Below are 22,069 nucleotides of genomic sequence, written 5' to 3' on the forward strand. Positions count from 1 at the left end.
TTGTCAGGTTAGCCAAGAAGACTGCCTAATAACTGATAAAACAAAAGGTCTTAAATCATCATCGTAAAAAAACCAAACCCTTTGAATAGAAGAATTAGGCAAGTCATCCTTGGCTACCAAACAAGCTCTCTCTTGTTGTCGATGAATATCTAACTTGACACCTTAAAATGGCAAGTTCCCATGGTTCGCCAAGGTCGTATTTATAGCACCAACAACATCGAACTTTGTTTGAGCATTTTCTCAAGTCTAGTGGCATCGTTTAAGCAATGTCTATGGGGCGTGCATGTATATGGGCCGTGCAAAGATTTCAACACAAGATTTGCAAGAACTTAGAGAATATATTCTGATCATGGAAGATTTAGTAAGAATATCAGCTGACTTTTAGATAAACGGGGTTACACAGGACATGTTCGTGTAACATAATTTTTAATTGCATCTAGATTAGAGTTGATATCTTTGATACACATAAATATATGAAAAGCGCTCAAGTTCGTAAATTCATCCACCAACCTGGCATAATTGCAACCCATCATTTTAGCCGAGTTTATATCATCACAAGTACCAATAAGTCCATTAGAGGCCCAACATTAAACTCAGGATCAACTATAATTGAGCCAATGCCCGATTAACTTGATAATCCTCCTGTGTGGTAAATACTAAAGTGTGACACAATGATTGATACTAATTAAGCTGAGCCTTACCCAGCAATCCAGCATGCCCACAAGATAAGGGAGAGCATAGATCCATCGAATCTTTAATCTGCGTTGACTTTTGAAGCTTTGTGAAAAGGCACAATCTTATATATACTCCCAACTATCAACATTATTCAGAATTAGTCCTTTTAAGAATACAATCTACCAGCTTCAGCCCTTGAGTTTCCACAACTTTAATGTTAACACCTATATACATGGAAATGATAATGATACTCATTCTCCAAAGTCCAAACTGGATGAGACTTGAATAGGTTATTTCAACACCCTAGAATAGTTCACAATAACTGCAGGTTGTTTTGCTCTTAATCTTCACGGGCTTTAGCACGCATGCCATAACTTTTTCTCTCGTGAAATGCAAAGCGATTTCAAAATGTTTGGTTTAATCATAAATAGGTTATTTGAAAACAAAATAGTTGCCCAATTACCATAGTAAAGAACTAAAGATTGGCAAGTTAATATTACTGACTATTTTTTAGATCACTTACAACATTCAATATTCATATACGCTCATCGCTAGCTATGTGCATTGCTCGATACTTTGATTCAGCGCTTGACCTTGAAACAACTACACCTTTGTTACTTTTAAGAGAAATCAATGACCCCCCACCCCACAAAAAAATAAAAAATACTAAAAGCATGACACATCTTCTTGTAGCCAAACACTTAACCTAATATGTATCAATAAAACCTTTTAATTCAAACTTTTCATCTTTTTCAAACAACAATCCTTTCCCAGGCGGCCAGTAGAACCTTCTTAACCCTACCAAGTCGAGTTGAACAGGGTTTGAGCACCGCGAATCAGGCCTAACATACAAGTATCATCTATCGTTATAGTTACCCTCGTAGATGCCCATTTTTTTTCTTTAATTGGTTGTATTTATTAAGTTGATGACACAGGTTACGTTAACTACCAAAGAATATCAAGTAACCTTACAATCTAGCGCACTTTCATAACTACAGCTATTGTTTGCGCGTATCAAGCGGTTAAACCCGCAAATGCCAAAAGCTGCCCATGATTAACCTTGAGCTAGTCAGCTCATAAACATTTTGAGCCTAATTTGAGCAGAAGATGTTCACTAGTAACTAGTTCGCTTAAAATTAATTTATATTTGATTTTCCTTGTATATTGATAGTTTGATACTATGCACTTGTATAATTCAACCAATAAAACAGTAGCTTCAAACTGATGAACTGGGAAGAGGGTTCGGTTCAGTGTTCGCACCGATAAAACAGTACCCTCCGATCTCATTTTTTAACAATACTAAAACTTTCTAACTTCAACAAATCCAACATATTATTCAATTTCCAGTATAATATTGACATGAGAATCCATTTTGAAAAAGAGAGTAGAGTAGGTGCTTCTACTCCTGTACTATCCTTCACCAAATCACTATTCGCAGTTACTCTATAAATCCACAAAATCACTTCATGTTTTACATCACAACCAATCAATGGCTCACTTCATTAACAATGCAATCCTGGTAGTACTCCTGGCTTTATCTCTTGTACTTTCCTTCTCTCCGACAACCATCGCTGCCAATGTTCTCTACCCGCAGTACTACGACTTCTCATGCCCACAAGCCAATGATATTGTCAAATCTATTGTTTCAAAGGCAGTTGCAAGAGAACCGCGTATGGCGGCTTCTTTGCTCCGCCTCCATTTCCATGATTGTTTCGTCAAGGTTCATATATAACTAACTTAACTAACAACTCATGACCCTCATTATATTGTCATTTAGATGCAAGTATTACTTATGTTTGCTACTAATAATGCAGGGTTGCGATGGGTCGATACTTCTAGACAACAGTGGAACCATAACCAGTGAGAAGCGATCGATCCCCAACCGTAACTCAGCTCGTGGCTTTGAAGTCATTGACGAGATCAAATCTGCGGTTGAGAAAATATGTCCTCAAACCATTTCCTGCGCTGATATCTTGGCTTTGGCAGCTAGAGACTCAACCGTATTGGTACCATAATAATTAATATATTTTGGTTATATTTTATTTCAAACGAGTCAACCAACAACCTAATTATGGTTTATGCAGACTGGTGGGCCGAGTTGGGATGTCCCATTAGGAAGACGGGACTCGTTAGGCGCAAGTTTGAGTGGCTCAAACCAAAACATACCAGCCCCAAACAACACCTTCCAAACCATCCTCACCAAATTCAAACTCAAGGGTCTTGACATCGTTGACTTTGTAACTCTTTCGGGTAATCTTAAAAGTCAACCAATGAACACAAAAATCATATTTATAAAAAAATGCTTACGTTTTGTGTTTGTTTTACAGGAAGTCACACGATTGGAAACGCTAGGTGCACAAGCTTCAGACAAAGGCTATACAACAACACAGGTAACGGGCAGCCCGACTTTAAACTAGAAACATCATATGCGGCCCAATTGCGTGCGAACTGCCCGAGAACAGGTGGTGACCAAAACCTGTTTCCTTTGGACTCTGGTTCACCAACAAAGTTTGATAACGGGTACTACAAGAACTTGCTGGCTTTAAAGGGCCTGTTAAGCTCAGATGAAATCCTCTATACACAAAACCAAGAAACATATGATTTGGTAAAACTTTATGCCAAGAATCAAGATGAGTTTTTTAAGCAGTTCGCAAAGTCTATGGTCAAGATGGGGAATATAACTCCATTGACTGGTAATCATGGAGAGATCAGAAAGATTTGCAGGAGGGTCAACAACTGAAAAGTCAAATCTTTATATGTGTGTTTGTAAAGTTTATCTTCTTCATGAATGCAAAGATTTGGTGATCATGGTATATTGTTATATGAAACTAAAGATTGTATGAAAAGAGTTAAATATATCAAATTTGCTTCAGAAACATAAGTCACAATAAATTCTTACTTTTTGAGCAAACAAACAAGAAAATTTGCTCTTCATTTACAGAAATATGACACGGAGCAGCACCTCATTCATTCTTAATTTCATCAAACTTTATCGTCATGGAACCACCATCTAGTCTCCTTTGGAGATCTACCATTTCTACAGTTCTTGACATAGCGATCGTTATCTTCTGGTCGTTCCTGCAATGGTATACAAGAAAGAAAAAGGTTTCATTTTTGACAACTTTTTAAGCCAAAACTTATAATTTTACAAAAAAATGAACTGGTTTATTCAGGTACCAAGAATTTCAATATTTTATCAAAATCAAAGGGTATTTAAGACATTTGACTATTAGTCATACGCTCTTCAAGCAACGTTTACGTCAAAAGTTTCATCAGACAAAGGTAGTAGTGTACTATTTAGCTTCACAAGGATGTTTAGACTTTAGAAATGATTTGTGAAACTGATTATAATTATGAGAGTCTGGCTTAAGAATTAAGATACTAGACTCGTTAAAGCCCGAGATAGAATAAAACCTTCACTGTAGAACTTGATAGCATAGAGAGAATGCTGATGCAGATGGAACCAACAGTCATGGCTGGTGACCATGAGTCATATAATATATCTACAAAAGAAAGAACCTTATTAAATCACCATAATTCATATAATGAATATATATAATCGGAAAGACGAGCTTATAAAATCCAAAGCGTGTTAATTATAACGCAAACTTAAAATACGCAAAAAGTTGCAGCAATACATACAAAAGTACCTAAACAAATATGGCCATTGCTATAGATATGAGGGTGAAGTGGAGCCGGATGCAAAAATATCACCTGTGACATTTCATCAAACACCTTGTAAGCAATAACCCAAAACGCATTTCTACCTAACTCAAATCACTATCATTTCACCTGAGGCGCTTCCATCGGATAATTCTCCGGGAAATCAACCTGAAGCCGGTACTTCTCATTAGCATAAATAGTCCCCTGAGCTCCATTCACTTCAATCACCCACCTTTAAAAAAATAATAATAAAAAAATCATGATTCACAAACAATTTGATGCAATTAAGAAACCCTTAATTGGAATAAGGATTTCCCTTTGATCTGACAGTGCAATTGGAAACGAAAGAACGAAATAAGCCCTAGATTGATTTAAAATAATAATAATAATAGATTAAAGGAATAAGAAACCGTTGAAGATTGTCGGTGACTTTGTGTGTGAACCCAGATGGAGGATTGATCTGCCACTCCGTCAGCTCCTTCTGAAGTCTATTGGTGGCGATTTTGCTTAGAACCTAATAAGCAATCAAAATTCATATAATTAATTAATTAATTAATACATATAAATGAATTACCGATAGATACATATAAATACACGCGTGTTTGTATATATAGATGGGTAAAGTGAGAAAGATGGGACCTTTCGAGAGGAAACGGAGGAAGCGGTCATAGCGGCGGAGATACGGTGGCTTCGGTTACCGGAGGTATGGTGGGTGGGTTCCTCTTGTTTATTACACACGGATTGGATTGTATGTAGTAAGTAAGATTTACGATTATTATTTCATTTCATTTCATTTTTTAAGTATCACGCGTAAGTAACGTAGATGATTCATAAAGTGGATATGGTTATCGGTGAATTGTTTGACGGAAAATTTGTTTACGTTTGTTCGTTTAGTAAATAAATGAACTTTAACAGGAAGTTTCATTTTAATAACAAAATGGATTAACTTAGTCAGAGGTCATGTTCGTTTATTTGTGTTCGTAAACGTTCAAATGTATGCTTCTATGTCGATTTATGTTTGTTAGGTAGCGTTTGGTATGTAGGAATGACATGGGGAATGTAATGATTCATTATGTGAGAATGAAGTAAGTGGTGTTTGGTTACTCAATGGAATGGAAGCATCCATTACACATGGAATCTCATTCCATCAAAACCATTCATTCTCACCCCTTCTGTTTTTTCATTCTATTCATCCTTCACCCTATTTTCTCAACACCACCACCACCACCTGACTGTCACCGTCACTGTCGCCACCACCTCCGCCACCACCACCACCGCCTTATCACCAGCGCTACCAGCGCCACCTGACCATAACCGCCACCACCACCACCGTCGTCGCCACCTTATCATCGCCATCACTACCAATGCTACTACCGCCACCCACCACCACTGTCGCTGCCTGACCACCACCACCGTCGCCGCCACCCTATCATCGCCATCACTACCAATGCTATTGCTGCCACCCCCGACCACCACAACCACCCCGCCTAACCGCCACCACCACCATTTTCGTCGCCGGAGCTACCATCGCTATTTCAGGGTTTTTTTTTTGTTAAAAAATTATATTTTGGGATAAGAATATTTTTATTATTTCTATTTCTATTTCATTCATACAATTTTTTTTGAATACCAAATAACATAAAGTAATTATTAATTTCATTCTCATAGTTAATCGAACAAGAAAAAGGAATGGTAATAATCCATTTCATTCCTTGTTCATTCCATTCTTTTGTTCATTTCATTCTTCTCTCATTCCATTCTCTTTTATTTCCATTACTTTCAACCAAACATACCCTTAATGTTTGTTTGTTTATGCTTGTTCATTAAAGATTTTTAAATACTTATGTTGAGAATAGTAGTCGACCCAAATTTTTTGTTCAAGGGAATCGATTTTTAAACACTTTGTATTCATTTTACAAAATGTTCTTACCAAATGTTTATTGATGAGAGATTTCCAAAAATAAAAATTTTTACTCAATTAACTTCTTGATTAAACCAACACGTTCCATGTTGTAACTATTATAAAATTTGATAACTTTTAATGTTTATCTATAAAAAATATATATGTTTGTACATGTCAAAAAGTAAATTTATTAACATTAAAATGCTAACACAACTTATTTATCCGTTATTTGAATGTTTATCTTGTTATCGATGTCTATGTTTTATCATGCCCTAAACAAAGATGTTTAGCAAATTGTAATTTCAAATTATAAAGCAATATGATATCATGATGTCACACTATTAGAAAAAAAAAGCATCAACAACAAATCCCATTAAAAATTAGAAAATTCAATTGGCCGTAAGAATTCGTTCGATAACGCATGTTGGTGATCTGTCGCTTATATCGGCATGGTAATTGCCACTACATCCATCAAAAATCGTCGTTGATAATTTCGTCACTTATGGTGTTAAGAACATCATCTTATCACATTTAAAATATAAAATATGAAAAGGAAGCACTGTCATATAAACCCTTCCATTCCAACTCTTTACCAGGGGCGGATCTACCCCAATGGTACGGAGTCGGCGTCCCCTGTGAAAAAAAGATAATTAGTGCTTTTATAGTGTTGAAATTCTGACCGACCCCTATAAAATTTTGACACCGACCCTTGTGGAGTTTCGAAACCCGATGGGTGATGAAAGAAAAATGGAAGAAAGAAGGTAGCATGATCAGAAAACGTTTCTCCGACCGGTGGGCAGCCGTTCAACAATCCTTCCAGTTGTTTGAATGACAGAGAAGAGACAATTCTGCTTGAGGGTGCCCTATTTATTTTTTACTTAGGCTTTTTAAGTTTTAATTTGCGAGCTTGTGGCCCAGTTTAAAAAGCTAAGAATTTTTTTTTTGATTGATTGAAACTTTGAAAGTGTTTTCTAGGCTTTATTTTCCTTCTAACCTAACAAAAAACATATAAGAAATTTGTGACTATAGTTTAATATTGATTTGTTCGATTTACTATTCAAGCTTATAAATTCTTTTGGTTGTTTATCGACTTACCGTTTATATTTTATTTCGTTTCACTTCTCATCTTTTCTATTTACTTGTTTTATAACTTATTATTGTATACAAAACCTTAAAACAAATATTGATTGGTATAATAGTCCAGCCTAGAGTTAGCAACTTAAAATTGGTCAACTGGTTGTATATCAGCCATAAATATATATATTTTTATATACATTTTCATATACGTTTATGCGAGTAGAAATTATATTATATGTATTTTTTATACGACCCGAACCGACCGGAACGACTTATTCGGGCCAAAAAAATTGTATACCAATTTGGCCCGACCCGTACGGCTGAACCGAAACGATATTTTTTATATATATTACTGAGTGGTGACCACCTCTTTATCCCTTTGGATAGAGGTACGGTGTGCCTACATCCCACCCTCTCCAGACCCTACCTATAGCTTTGCTGTTGGTGGGACTTTACTAGGTATGATTGATTACTGAGTGGTGACCAAGAAAATTTCAACCCCTATAAGAAAATTTCCTGGATCCGTCCCTGCTCTTTACCCATGTTCACCTTTCCCCATCCCCCCCACCCCCCACCCCATCTTGAAACTGGTTCGTGAACCCTTGGAGCAGTTGCGGCATTGATCTTTTAAACCCGAGCTCTCATCTAGGAGACGACTCCTGGTCTTAACCCTTATTCCCTTAATCATCATTCTTAAAGTGAAGGGACTAGTAATGGACAACAAATATAAACCAAGGACTGAACAAACAACATCCATAAATCAAACTTTCCCTTTCAAACCAAACAACAAACCCCCCAATTTCAATTTTTAACTGACGTTCAAAACCCTAATTACACAAATTCAACCATTCAATTCGTACTCCCAATCAAAACCCATCTCTGATTTCTGTTCAATTACTCGTTTACAATGTCTAATTTTTCCCAGAAGCCCACAAACGTCTTAAATATTCTAGACAGCGATGACGAAGCCGACGATCGACCACCTAGACCGGAAGTTCAGAATAATCCGGTCGATGACCGGAGATTAGAGAACCGGAGTTTCTGGAAAGCAGGAGCGTTTGATATTGGTCCAACAAAATGGAACCCTTCACAAGGTTAATCCGGTTTTAGAGTTTGCATTGTAACAATTTACAGTAATTTAAATATTAGTTATGATTACAGTTATAAAAATAGAAATTGCTGTAATTGTGCATAATTGACTTGCGTGATTATTGAATGGTGTTTTGGTGTGTTGCAGGCGAATTAGAACACGCCCGCGTGCACCCCAAGTTTCTTCATTCTAATGCAACTTCACACAAATGGGCTTTTGGAGGTGTGATTTAATATTATTGATGTTATTGTTCAGAGTTAATGCTCAACAATGTACTTGTATCTTATTGCAGCAATTGCTGAACTTTTGGATAACGCGGTTGATGAGGTAACTATTAGTCGTTGACATTATGAAGTTTATAAGTGGCCTTCATGTGATAAACACATTAAATCTTTAGTGGTTGTGTTTCCATTTTCTTGCATTGATAATTGAGAATTTGAGATATTTAGTTTGTATTATGAGATTAATGTTGTTAATCTTGTGTAACAGATTAACAATGGAGCAACTTTTGTGAAGGTGGACCGAGTTTACAGCAAAAGAGATAACTCTCCCGCGTTACTTTTTCTTGGTACTAATGTTGATGCATTTTATGGTAGTTATAATGTATTATAAGGTTAATTCGGTAACTTGAAATACTGTTGCAGATGATGGAGGTGGAATGGATCCGGATGGTATTCGGAAGTGCATGAGTTTGGGATACTCAACTAAGAAAACCAACAATACAATTGGGCAATGTAACTCCATTTTGCTTCTAGAAGCTTTTTTGTTTAATGTATAAAAGTTTTGACTTTTGAGTTCATTCGAAAGTTTATTTATTTGTTTATTTTTCTAGATGGTAACGGCTTCAAAACAAGCACTATGCGATTAGGAGCCGACGTGATTGTTTTCAGCCGTGCATATAGGAATGGGTACTGTTTAGTGTTGTTTGAATCTTTGTGTTGGAATGGACAATTATGCTCTTAATGTTATTTGATACTACCATTTTGTAGACGAGCAACTCAGAGTGTTGGTCTTTTATCCTATACGTTTCTACGCCGAACCGGACAGGATGACGTTATTGTCCCAATGGTAGGTATTTAAATTAAACTCATGATTTTATAAAAAAAATCACTTATGTAAAATTGTCCCATTGGCAGATTGATTTTGATATCACGAAGCATTGGTCAGAACCGATATTATATGGCACTCAGGAGGATTGGTCTACTAACTTAAACACAATTCTCGAGTGGTCCCCATTTGCTACAAAAGATGACCTAATTCAACAGGTTTGTTTTGAGTTTATTTGATGACTTGCAGTATATCAGCTTTCGTTACATCTTTTTTTTTTAATCTTTTTTCAGTTTGAAGATATCGGGTCACACGGGACAAAGATAATGATATATAACTTATGGCTCAATGATGAAGGCATCTATGAGTTAAATTTTGATGAAGATGATGAGGTTATCTTTTGAATACTGTTGATAATAATATAATTACACCAGTACTAAATATTATTTTGATGATAATAATATAGGATATAAAACTGAGAGATGAAGCTGCTCGTGTGTCAAAACTGAGCAAGAAGGCCGTAGATATGCAGGCACACATTTCTTACCGCCTTCTTCATTCATTAAGGGTGATTATCTAAATCTTAAAACTGCTAAAACGTTATATTTGGTTTCATTATTGACATTCTGTGCTTCTTTTCTAGGCGTATGCTTCTATGTTATACCTCCAAAAGTTCAACAACTTTAAAATCATCTTAAGAGGGAAACCCGTAGAGCAGTATAATATAGCAGATGATTTGAAGTTTCGGGAAGTAATCGTCTACAAGCCACAAGTTTCTTCTGTGCTACACGTAATAAATCCTACATATATCTATATGATTATATATATATACGACAACCATACCCGGTAAAAAAATCCATGAATAGCAACGCTATTAGTAGGATCTTGGGAGGGTGAGATGTAGGCAGACCGTACTACAAAGAGACCCCCAACTTTAAAACCATATATGTGAAACTCTATAAAAGAAACACACAGTTATTAATTGTCAATTTGATGTAGGCTGTTGCGGAGACGACTCTTGGATTCATCAAAGAAGCACCGGCTCTTGGGATTACTGGATTTAACGTGTACCATAAAAACCGTCTAATTCGTGTATGCATTTCTAATATCGAGACTTTGATTTGTTCTAGCATGTTTTTAAGGTTAATATATTAGTCAAATTGTTTCAGCCATTCTGGAAAGTAACGGGTGAAGGGCATTCTAAAGGGTATGGAATTGTTGGAGTTCTAGAAGCAAATTTCATAGAACCGGCACACGATAAGCAGGATTTTGAAAGATCATCCGTGTTTTCACGACTGGAAGTGAAGCTAAAACAGATGCAAATGGAATACTGGTTCGTTTATTTCAAACACTATCACGTGCTGAGTTTGTTTTTTTTCTTTATTAATTTGTTCCCTACAACACAGGAGAGAACACTGTCACTTGATAGGTCACCAACCCGATCCAACTTTCCTGCGCAAATTGCAAAAGACTAATTCTGTACCTCTTCAAACCCGAGGTGAACCTCTTAACCACACCGTTCCGGGTCGCGTGGTTAGCCCGAGCCCCGGTGTGAGTGGTCCACAGATTCATGACAGAACAATGGTTCGGCCTCCTCCCGGTTTCCAATCAGCGAGTTTTGATCAAGAAGTGGCATGTACTACTGATGATTCTAGGTCTATTGATGAAATATGTGATGAGAACATTCAACTATTCATGAGGTAGAAACTACTATTTTGCCCCCTTGCATGTGCTCTTTATGTATAGCTGGCAGCTTTTATGCTATTTTTTTTATACTATTTTGTAGGTGTGAGCAGTATATGCAAAGGGAGACTGAGTTGAAATCTACTGTAAGTCCAAGTTTTAGCTAAACCTTTTGAATGTGATAATTTGATCTCTTAGAGTGCATATTTTTTAATTTTTCAATTTGAATCAGGTGGACGAATTAGAGAAACAAGTTGCAGACACGAAAAGAAAATGTGCTGAACTTTCTTCACGTCTCGAGTTTCTAAAGAAGCAGAAACATGTAATATGAGAAATACCCATGAAATTTGGTTTAACTAGTTTGGTCAAGTATGTTTAGCTTTTTTCGTAGCGCGCCATTGGACGTATAAAAGAATGGTTATCGTGTTAGCAGTTGTGCTTAAGTGGTGCTTGATCTAACTTTGTTCTTGGTGTTTCTGATTGTTTTTAACTTGAAAGTCACAAATAAAATGTCCCGAAAGTTCAGGGTTCAATCAAACTGTAGATGGAATTTATATGTTATATATGAGATTTCTAGAGAAATTAGGGGGTTGTTTGCAACATCTCACTTTTAAGTAGAAAGGTACTACAGGTAAGATTCATAGAAACATCATAGGCATGTGATTGATGGGGCTTCACGTGTAATCGGTTATAAAAACCAGGGAAGTTTAGGGCATCTTTTTGGTTCCACTAAAAAGAGGAAAACACCTGTTATGCCACTGCAACATAGGCATGTGTTTTACTAAGACCGTATGTTGTCATTAAAGTAACATTTTGTGTTCATCTATTAATATTGTGTTATGCAGAGCTTACCGGACGCTGTAACCAATGTAAACAGTGTAACCAAAAAATATTTCACTGGGTAAAACCTTTACTTAAACAATGTAACCAGTGTATCCCAAATCAAAGAATAATATATATTAAACTCATGATTTCTCTTGTTATTCAAATCTTGACAAAAACACATTTAAACAAAAAGAATGAAATTGAGTTCATAGTTTTCGATGACAATTTTTTTTACTAAGGCTGCAAATAAAAATCATTTATGTATTGCTTATTTACGTGCTCAATATAAAACTAACTTATTTAAATTAGTTTTGTATGGTTTTACATGTAAAACAAATTGGTTTTAAATGAAAAACAACTCATTTTAACATAAATAAATTATCTAAAATGAAATAAATTAGTTTTACATAAGTTTTTATATGTGTTATTTTACATGTAAAACAAATTATTTTAACATGATTTTACATAGATGACTTATATGCTTGTTATTAGTTTAAATCTATTATAATTGTAACAGGTTCGTATTTCCATATGATCTTATAATGGACACCAGTTTTCCAAACTTGTGTGTGATTAAAGGCCTTGTAGAACTCAAATGTTGCTGACAATAGGCTGTAAGTATTTTTTTGATTTGTGTTGTTTTGTGTATGCATGAAATGATGGGTGTTGTTAAAAAATCAAGTGATGTAGAAGATGATCTTGAAGGTGAGTTAAAGTGGTTGTAGCTTATAAAAATTGAAGTCAAAGAACAAAATAGAATATATAGATTTAATTTACCTAGTTTCTGAATTATGATAGATAAGTGCTATATTTGTTGTATTTGAAGCAACTTTTTTCAACATATGTTGAACTGAAAGTCCTATAAATATCAGAACCGACGTGAGGCGTTAGATCGGTGCTCGAACAAACAGCTTCCCGGAGTTTGCGGGCTAGGTCTGCCCCACCATCTGAAGGTTAACGCGTGCTTGGTATTTGCCAAAAACCCTGTGTCAATTAAAAACATTGAATATCAACCCCGCTCAACTTATTAGGTATGTTTTGAGTTTTCATACGTTGAATTTTTATTAACAATGCAGACCATTGGCTTGGCTGCATCCAATCACCTTAAAAAATATAGGTGAAGTTGAAAGAACATGTACGTTTAGGACCGATACACCGAGTTTACAATCTACTCTTCGACTTAATGAGCGGAAATCATTATGAGATAATATGCACAAGATAGATTCACTTTTAATATACTTTATATTCCATGAAAACAGATATCAGTACAATGATTATGACAACTTTTAACACAGTACAAAATATGAAAATCTAGACAACTAATAAGACTGGACTAGATATGTCAACGTACATATATAGAAATTTACATATCCGCCATATATGTACATATCCGCTGGATATGAATTATACGCCCTCTATACATTCAAACCTATTTCCAACACTGCTTTCAATACAAATACAAGATCTTAGCATTAGACATTATGCTCTAACAGAAGTTGGCCTCGCTGGCTTGACTCAGTAGAAGTTAATTTTAGTACGTTATCCATATAGCGTTAGATGATCATGTAATTTCTAAACTAATATAATTTTGTGGCTTTTTAAAACTTTTGGATAACTAATAATTATGATGTTTACATTTGATATAAACAAAAAACAATATGATCAATTATTTCATATTTGTTTTCTGTACATCTAGTTGACATCACAGTTCTTAATATTGTGACCACAAATAATTAATTTAAGGTGTTGTGTAACTTTCAGGAACCAAAAGGGGAATAAGCTTATTGGTATATTGAGGCGGAAAGCCCAAAACTTTGAGAAGTTTGTTTTGCTTAGGGATTCTTTTGGAAGATATATTGCAGACTATTTATGTGGATCTGTTACATCAAAAACAGATTATAAACCAAAATGTCTTACCACATCCAGAGCAACAGAGAAAGGAACCCTTGCGGACACATATGTTATTGCCACTGATTTGATAAAGTTGATACTAGTTGAATGGGCATTTCAGGTATTTTAGAATTAATCTGCTACAAATATAGGTCAAATTTCATAGATTTGGTCAAGGGAGTAATTTGTGAAATTTTAAATAAGAAAAGGGCTAAAACTTCTTGTAAGTTCGATTTTTTGTACATGTATTAATGAGTTCTTTTACATGTGAATTTTTGTGAATATGATACGATTTTTTTACATGTAAAATAGGTTTGTTTTCATGTAAAATGATTCTTAAAGATTAGTTTGTTAATTTATTTTTGTTATTAAGATATTATGTTTATTTCAAGTAGAGTGATCTATTTTACATGTAACACGAAGTTATTTTACATGCAAAACAAGAATAATATCACTTTATGGACTAAACCAACATAATGAAATTTACATGTAAAATGATTTATTTTGCATAAACAATAGCTAAAATAAGTAAAAAAAAAAGTTTTTGTTAAAATTTACATGTAAAACAACAATTTTCATTTAAATTTTACACGTAAAATAATATTTTTATTAACATTTTACATGTAAAACAATATTCATTAACATGTTAGATGTAAAGCAACACTTCATTTAGAATTTTACATAAACAATTTTAATTAAAATATTATATGCAAAATAATATTTTTTTTAACATTTTACATGTAAAACAACAATGTTGATTATTTATACGTAAAATATTCACTTTTCATTAACATTTTATACGTAAAGAACCATTTTCATCAACATTTTACATATAAAGCAATAATTTTATTTGATTTTTAATTGTAAATCAACACATGTAATCAAAATTTTACATGTAAAACAACTTTTAATTACCATTTTACATGTAACACAATAGTTTTTATTTACGTTTTACATGTAAAACAACAGTTTACTATTAAAAGACTTACCTGCAAAATTTTCACTTTTCATTAACATTTTACATGTAAAACAATGTAACAAAATATTGTCATTTGCTTAGAGAATCTATAAACATCCCAACCTAAGGCAGCTAACACATTAATACCACTGAAACTTGAGTTTGGTGGAAAAGATCCATTTATTGTGTGTGAAGGTGTAGATGTGCGCCATGTATAATTGTTTGAGTTTTGATCAATTTGGGCAATAAGGTCATACACTATTTAACAATTTGTTGAAAGTTGTTGAAAGTGTAATATTACTCCCAATTCTAAGTTGTGAGCATAATAAAACCAATAACAATATTCAGATGAGAAGAATTTCAAATTAAAGAAGAATTCTCGCAAATCTTGCAGATGAGAAGGATTTCAAATTAAGCAAGGAAGATAGGAGTGAGCATTTTATGGTTCACACCACCAAACCCATGGTACAGAATCATACTCTATATCAGGTCAAGGTTTGAAAATATCATCTATATGGGAAATGATCCAGTCCATGTCATAACCCCAGAGGAACAATGATGAAACCACAAACCTGTGAGCATGTACTTTTCATCGACCAATTAAATAAAATACCCTTGAAATCTTGAAAGAAGAACGGGCTTGTAGAAGAATACACTTAAAACAAAGTTAGTGAACAGGGCTCTCAAAAGATTATATTGCAAATTGAGTGCCATGTGTTTGTTGCTATGTAACATTTGATTGGCTTGCTGCATATATTCACATCCAACAAATTAACTCCATATTCATGCAAGCCAATCATGCATGTAAAAAACCGGTTATGGTGTAAACTGGTTCCACAAATTTTGTCTACAGACCTTGTAAGGCCCCGATACCGGTGCCCTACATTGTCGTTGGATTTACTCATAAACACAGTTCTAAATGTTAGGGTTAATTAAAAATTTCACGGAAATAATAAAACTTCAATTATTCGTTACAAAACATTCAAACTTTTCTTTAAAAAACATAACATAAAAATATCTTTATTAAACATAACGACAAATCTTCAGATGCCAGCTTCCTTGGTTCCTGCCATGTGTCTCTCTCAAGCAGCTGCTTCAGTCTATTTACCTGCGTGCATACTAAAAGTCAGCTACGGTGAGTGGGTTCTAGTTAATCATGTAACGTACAATACATTCACATACTTATACATACGCGTCCGAAGATACATATTATATAACCTTCGTACCTTTCTTTCGTACATACATAAGTATATACGTTCTTTCTTTCATTCATACTTTTATATTAAATCATACTTTACATACTTATACGTTTTAAAGAGAATTACACCCTACTCCCTCGAGTATTATTAGGGCCCGGTTTCCTTTTCTCCCTCGGATATTATTAGCGTCCGGTTCCCTTCTTCCTCGAGTATTATTAGGGCTCGGTTCCCTTCTTCCTCGAGTATTATTAGGGCTCGGTTCCCTTCTTCCTCAAGTATTATTAGGGATCGGTTCCTTTCTTCATCGAGTATTATTAGGGCCCGGCTCCCTTTCTTCCATACTACCATACCATACCTTTCTATATATTTATAATTATAAACTGTCATGCGTACTCTTAATCTTTTATATAACATACATAAAACATTCATACATCATATATCAACATTCACATATCATACACTTACCAAATAAGGTAAGTGTATTAACTAATCACATTGAGTATGCACACAACCCTGAAAACATAATAAGGAAATGGGGCTAGAAACTCACCTGCAAGCGATTCCTTTTTGAATTTACTGTTATGCCCTTCTTGAGCTATGCACGGCTAACCGGCTATTAATCATAGTATCAATTAACTACTTCTATCTATACCATACTTCTAAGCTGTTGTAACCCCTAGATATGGGGGTCTAGGGGCAGCGCCCATGGCAGTGGAGTTCTAGGGGCGGCAACCCCTAGTAGGGTCCAAGGGGTAGAGCCCCTGGCTGAGGTTAAGCTGCCAGGTCAGCTTGGAAAAATTTTATTTTCATTAATAAGTCTTTACTAAAAAAACCTCATCAAATCAATTCAAATCTTCATTTTAAACATTACATGTCATTATTAATTATTTCATATTTCATACAAGTTTGTGTCCATATTTTACGTACGTATACGTTGTTTATCGCTCGCTTATTCATAAAATCATTAATTCCGGCGTATAAGCTGCTACGGCGCATAAGTCTTCTCCACGTATAAGTCGTTCTTACCGTATAAGTCTATCCCAACGTATAAGTGACATCCGGCGTATAAGTTATACATATACGTATATACATATACGCTATGTATATACATATACGTCATGCATACACATACGTGGCTCACACTTATACGCTGTCCAACCTTATGCGTTGTCTACTTACACGTTTCATACTTATAAGCTTCTATACATATACGATGTATATACTTATACGTCGTATACGTTCTGTTCAGCTCTTGTATATGCGTTTTTGGGGTTTTTATTCGATTCCGGCGCCGTCAGCCACCGTTAACCACCATGGTTGATCGGGGTTTGATCGTTTATAGATCTGAGCTAAGGTGGTCCTTCAGCTTGTTTTTGGTTAATTAAACGCCCGGGCAAAGCTAGATCTAGATACAAACGACACATACGCCTTCACGGGGCTGCGATGTCGAGTTCTAATATATTGGTACAGCTGAGATAACTCATTTCTTACCTTCGGTTGGTCTCGGATCGTTGAATATAGAAGAGTAGAGAGTGTTTGGCTTAAGTGTGTATTTTTGAAGGTGTAAACTAAGGTATAGAATGGATGAAAATTGAAAGGATTAGTGTTTAGGGGGTATTTATACTCCCTTAAGCCCATGGAACTTAGGCCCATCTTTCCTTTTTGGTCAATAATTAATTCCATCTAAATAACATACTTATCCTTCCATCTTTAATATTTTATTATTTATCTACTAACTCAAGTAAACTTTTCCATCATAAATAAATAATATATTAAATATTATTCTTATAAAATTCGAGATGTTACAAGTGTACACTCCTTAAAAGAGGTTTCATCCCCGAAACCTATCTCTTACCTAAACAAGTTTGGGTAAAACTTGCGCATCTCATCCTCAACTTCCCAAGTAGCATCTGATCCCTTACGATGCTTCCATATTATTTTTACTAAAGGAATAGCTTTATGACAAGCTGCTTTTCCTTACGGTCCACTATCTCAATAGGCTGCTTGATGTAGTTCAATCGTTTTTACCTCTATGTCCACTAATGGCACGTGGGACGTGTCATAAGCTAGACATTTCCTCAAGTGAAAAACATGAAAAGTAGGGTGAATTCCTTCTAACTCCTCAGGAAAATCCATCCTGTAAGCTACTTCACCAACCCGATCGAAATCTCAAATGGTTCGATGTACCTTGGACTCAGTTTCCCTCTTTTTCTGAAACGTATAATTCCCTTCCAAGGCGAGACCTTGAGCATCACATTGTCACCAACGTTAGACTTGATTCGTCGTCGTCGCCGCTTATCAACATACGACTTTTGACGGTCTGGAGCAGCTTTCATTCTTGCCTTGATCTGATCGAACTTTGAAGAGGTTTCTTGCACAACTTCTAGACTTCGAATCTTTTTCTGACCAATCTCTCCCCAACATACAGGGGTTCTACAACGTCTACCATACAACATTTCAAACGATGGCATACCAATACTCGAATGGTAGCTGTTGTTATAGGAGAACTCTGCCAGATGTAGATGATCATCCCAACTTCCTCCAAAGTCTAAAACACAAGCACACAACATATTCTCAAAAGTTTGGATAGTCCTTTCAGACTGCCCATCTATTTGAGGATGATATGTTGTACTGATGTTCAGTCTTGTTCCCATAGCTTAATAGAACTTCTTCCAGAATCTCGAAAACAATCGCGTATCTCTATTAGACACGATCGAGGATGACACTCCATATTTAGCCACAACTTCCTTTATGAACACATTTGCTAACGTTTCTGACGAGATGGCCTCTCGTATAGACAGAAAGTGAGCACTTTTCATTAGACAGTCCACAATCTCCCAAATGGTATCATGATATTTAGCTGTAAGGGGTAGCTTAGTTATGAAATCCATGGTGATGTGTTCCTACTTCCACTCTAGTATCTCTAGCGGCTGCATCTTCCGATAAGGCTTCTGGTGTTTCACTTTAACTTGTAAGCAAGTTAAGCACTCACTGACAAAATCTACCACATCATTCTTCATATCTGGCCACCAATAGTATCTCTTGAGATCTTGGTACATCTTGATAGATCCCGGATGAATCGAGTATCGACTTGTGAGCTTCATCCAAGATTCGACCTCTAAGGTCTCCATGGCGTGGAATCCACATACGGTCAAACCTAGTCTTCACACCATGAGTGTTTTTCTTTAGCTCGTCTTGCTGTTCGAAGATTCTCTCTTTCTTCATTAACCCTTCGTCTATAAGCACTTCATCCTGTACCTTAATGATCATTTCAAAGAGATCTGAGTTAATGAGCAACTTGTATGACTTCACGGTTGCAATAACTTCTTCATTCTTCCGGCTTAGCGCGTCGGCGACCACATTAGCCTTACCCGGGTAGTATTTGATATCACAGTCATAGTCCTTTATCAACTCTAACCATCTACTTTACCTCATGTTCAACTCTTTCTGCTCTAAGAAGTACTTTAAACTCTTATGATCTGGGTAGATAATACACTTAGTATCATACAGATAATGTCTCCATATCTTTAGAGCATGCACTACTACTGCTAGCTCCAAATCATGCGTCGGGTAAGTACTCTCATGAACCTTCAACTGTCTGGACGCATAAGCTATAACCTTTCCTCGTTGCATTAATACGCAACCTAACCCACGATGCGAGGCATCCGTACAAACAACCAAATCCTCATCACCATCTGGTAGAGTAAGGATTAGAGCTTGCGTGAGTCTTTTCTTTAGTTCTTCAAAAGCCTCCCTCTGAAACTTATCCCAATTGAATACCACAGTCTTTCGGGTCATTCCGGTCAACAGTGCGACTATTTTGGAGAAGCCTTCGCTGAATCTCCTATAGTAGCCAGCCAACCCTAAGAAGTTGTGTATATATCAGTAGGGTTCTGTGGATTCTTACAATTCAATATTGCCTCAATCTTAGCTGGGTCTACGGTAATCCCTTCACGGTTGATTACGTGACCTAGAAATTTCACTTCACGCAACCAGAACGCGCACTTCAAAAATTTAGCATACAACTTTTCATTCTTCAGAATCTCTAACACTTCTCGTAGATGCTCCACGTGGTCAGACTCTCCTTTTGAATAAATCAATACATCGTCATTGAACACGATAATTGATTTGTCCAACATCGGCCGAAATACCTTATTCATCATGTCCATAAATGCTGCTGGGGAATTCGTTAGATTGAACGACATTACGAGGAACTCGTAGTGTCCATGCCGCGTCCGAAACACTATCTTAGGGATGTCTGTCTCTTTTACCTTCATCTGATGATAGCCTGATCTAAAATCTATTCGTGAGAACCAACTCGAACCTTGTAGTTGGTCAAACAAATCATCAATCCGTGGCAACAGATATCTGTTCTTCACCGTAAGCTTGTTCAACTCACGATAGTCTATACACATTCTCATACTCCCATCTTTCTTTTTAACGAACAACACTGGTGCGCCCCACGGGAAAAAACACGGCCTAATGAAACCTTTGTCGAGGAGTTTTTGTAGTTAGAACATCAATTCTTTCATCTCGGACGGCGCCAGGTGGTAAGGTGCTTTTGCGACGGGCTGTGCTCATGGTATTAAGTCTATCTGGAATTCTACCTCTCACTCCGGTGGCAACCCCGGAAGATCCTCAGGGAACACTTCTGGGTAGTCGCGCACAACATAAACATCTTTCACTTCTTTCGTCTCTGCCGTAGCTTCGACAACATACGCTAGGTAGGCACCGCACCCTCGCCTTAACAAACCTTCGGCTTTTATCATCGAAATGACATTAAGCCATGAACTTTCTTTAATACCATAAACCGTCAATATACCACCATCCAAGGATTTAACCTTATTATCCTACTCTTTCACTCTATCTGAGCCTCAGACTCAGATATCCAGTCCATTCCCAAAACTACATCGAACTCTCCTAAGGTCATAACATATAGGGTAACAGAGAACTCACGTCTCTCTAACTCTATCTTACAATCCTTAACCATCCTCATTATCCTAACCGAAGTTTCACTAGCGGTACTGTAAAGGTTTCAGGCACACAATAACATCTCATTTTTGCTAACTTACTAAATGTCGTAGCTACAAAACTTCTATTTGCACCTGAGTCGAACAACACATAAGCCGAAATACCGTTTACAAAAAACGTATGTAACACCCCAGCCTCTCGTACCACCAATATTGTCCGCTTTGCCCCCGATGGATTGCCCATCCGGGAACTCACAGATTTGTTTTTGGTTGCCCAAAACGCGTTGGTGATATTAAGAGGCAGAGCATTACTTATGAACCAAGGATCTCTCTTGTCCACGGCCGATGTGGGATAGCCTAAGAGTGGGACGATGTTGTGTTTGCCAAGGGTGTTACAAACAACCCCCCTTTGGACTCATCGTCCTCGATGAGGCGTGTCCCATAATCCCGAACGGCACAAGAGTTGATCTGATACCACCTGTAACACCCTGGCCTCTCGTACCACCAATATTGTCCGCTTTGCCCCCGATGGATTGCCCATCCGGAAACTCACGGATTTGTTTTTGGTTGCCCAAAACGCGTTGGTGATATTAAGAGGCAGAGCATTACTTATGAACCAAGGATCTCTCTTGTCCACGGCCGATGTGGGATAGCCTAAGAGTGGGACGATGTTGTGTTTGCCAAGGGTGTTACAACGTACCTGTCACAACATCTGGGATCTGCTTAGCCTGCTCCTGAGTCAGAATATAGGCCCTAGTCCTCGGCCTAGCCTGATCACAATCCTTCTTCCCACTTCCTCCAGCTTCACCCTCAGTGCACTCCCTTGCCATATGACCCGTCTTACCACATTTGTAACACGCGGGCTTGACATTACATTCATTAGCATAGTGTCCCACTTTCCCACATTTGTAGCAAGCATTCGTACCAAGCTTGCATTTCCCATCATGGATTCTCCCGCACTTGTGACACGTATCAGAACCAATACCCCACCTACATTCACCACCGTGCATCTTTCCACACGTTTTGCAGGGTTCCTCTCCCACACCTTCTGCCTCTTATCCTTGGGATTCCACATCTGTGTACCAGGTA

General features: G+C 36.6%; 3 protein-coding genes across 3 annotated transcripts; 2 read left to right on the plus strand and 1 right to left on the minus strand.

Moving 5' to 3' along the window:
* Window positions 1–1,339: 1,339 nt before the first annotated feature.
* LOC143576748 (peroxidase 72-like) lies at window positions 1,340–3,415 on the plus strand. Its single transcript, XM_077060773.1, has 4 exons — window positions 1,340–2,395; window positions 2,490–2,681; window positions 2,760–2,925; window positions 3,003–3,415. Exons 1-4 carry the CDS (start codon window positions 2,165–2,167, stop codon window positions 3,413–3,415), a joined length of 1,002 nt encoding a protein of 333 aa, XP_076916888.1. The 5' UTR covers window positions 1,340–2,164.
* On the minus strand, window positions 2,679–5,171 carry LOC143576749 (putative ubiquitin-conjugating enzyme E2 16). The gene is made up of 6 exons (XM_077060774.1): window positions 4,978–5,171; window positions 4,749–4,852; window positions 4,468–4,570; window positions 4,326–4,389; window positions 4,090–4,178; window positions 2,679–3,753 (listed from the first exon to the last, which is right to left on the minus strand). The coding sequence occupies exons 1-6, from the start codon at window positions 5,005–5,007 to the stop codon at window positions 3,658–3,660; spliced, it is 486 nt and encodes a 161-aa protein (XP_076916889.1). The 5' UTR covers window positions 5,008–5,171; the 3' UTR covers window positions 2,679–3,657.
* Window positions 5,172–8,148: 2,977 nt separating this feature from the next.
* Window positions 8,149–11,581, plus strand: LOC143576750 (protein MICRORCHIDIA 2-like). Its single transcript, XM_077060775.1, has 16 exons — window positions 8,149–8,412; window positions 8,556–8,630; window positions 8,701–8,735; window positions 8,898–8,976; window positions 9,053–9,142; window positions 9,241–9,316; window positions 9,398–9,476; window positions 9,545–9,673; window positions 9,749–9,847; window positions 9,922–10,023; window positions 10,099–10,245; window positions 10,455–10,547; window positions 10,625–10,788; window positions 10,862–11,155; window positions 11,242–11,284; window positions 11,371–11,581. Exons 1-16 carry the CDS (start codon window positions 8,226–8,228, stop codon window positions 11,467–11,469), a joined length of 1,791 nt encoding a protein of 596 aa, XP_076916890.1. The 5' UTR covers window positions 8,149–8,225; the 3' UTR covers window positions 11,470–11,581.
* The last annotated feature ends 10,488 nt before the right edge of the window (window positions 11,582–22,069 follow it).

This window comes from Bidens hawaiensis, unplaced genomic scaffold (assembly GCF_021521415.1).
Source record: "Bidens hawaiensis isolate Kalapana, Puna unplaced genomic scaffold, B.hawaiensis_p1.1 tig00028286_1, whole genome shotgun sequence".
Lineage (NCBI taxonomy): Eukaryota > Viridiplantae > Streptophyta > Magnoliopsida > Asterales > Asteraceae > Bidens > Bidens hawaiensis.

What these genes read in the sequence shown, in the direction of transcription:
- LOC143576748 (XM_077060773.1), top strand. Translation starts at nt 2,165, where the DNA reads ATGGCTCACTTCATTAACAATGCAATCCTGGTAGTACTCCTGGCTTTA. An exon ending in TCCATGATTGTTTCGTCAAG is followed by an intron (nt 2,396 to 2,489) that starts GTTCATATATAA and finishes CTAATAATGCAG; the next exon opens with GGTTGCGATGGGTCGATACT. An exon ending in TGACTTTGTAACTCTTTCGG is followed by an intron (nt 2,926 to 3,002) that starts GTAATCTTAAAA and finishes TTTGTTTTACAG; the next exon opens with GAAGTCACACGATTGGAAAC.
- LOC143576749 (XM_077060774.1), bottom strand. Translation starts at nt 5,007, where the DNA reads ATGACCGCTTCCTCCGTTTCCTCTCGAAAG. An exon ending in CCTCCGTTTCCTCTCGAAAG is followed by an intron (nt 4,853 to 4,977) that starts GTCCCATCTTTC and finishes ATTGCTTATTAG; the next exon opens with GTTCTAAGCAAAATCGCCAC. An exon ending in ATCCGATGGAAGCGCCTCAG is followed by an intron (nt 4,390 to 4,467) that starts GTGAAATGATAG and finishes GAAATGTCACAG; the next exon opens with GTGATATTTTTGCATCCGGC.
- LOC143576750 (XM_077060775.1), top strand. Translation starts at nt 8,226, where the DNA reads ATGTCTAATTTTTCCCAGAAGCCCACAAACGTCTTAAATATTCTAGAC. An exon ending in ATGACGTTATTGTCCCAATG is followed by an intron (nt 9,477 to 9,544) that starts GTAGGTATTTAA and finishes TCCCATTGGCAG; the next exon opens with ATTGATTTTGATATCACGAA. An exon ending in GCCTTCTTCATTCATTAAGG is followed by an intron (nt 10,024 to 10,098) that starts GTGATTATCTAA and finishes CTTCTTTTCTAG; the next exon opens with GCGTATGCTTCTATGTTATA.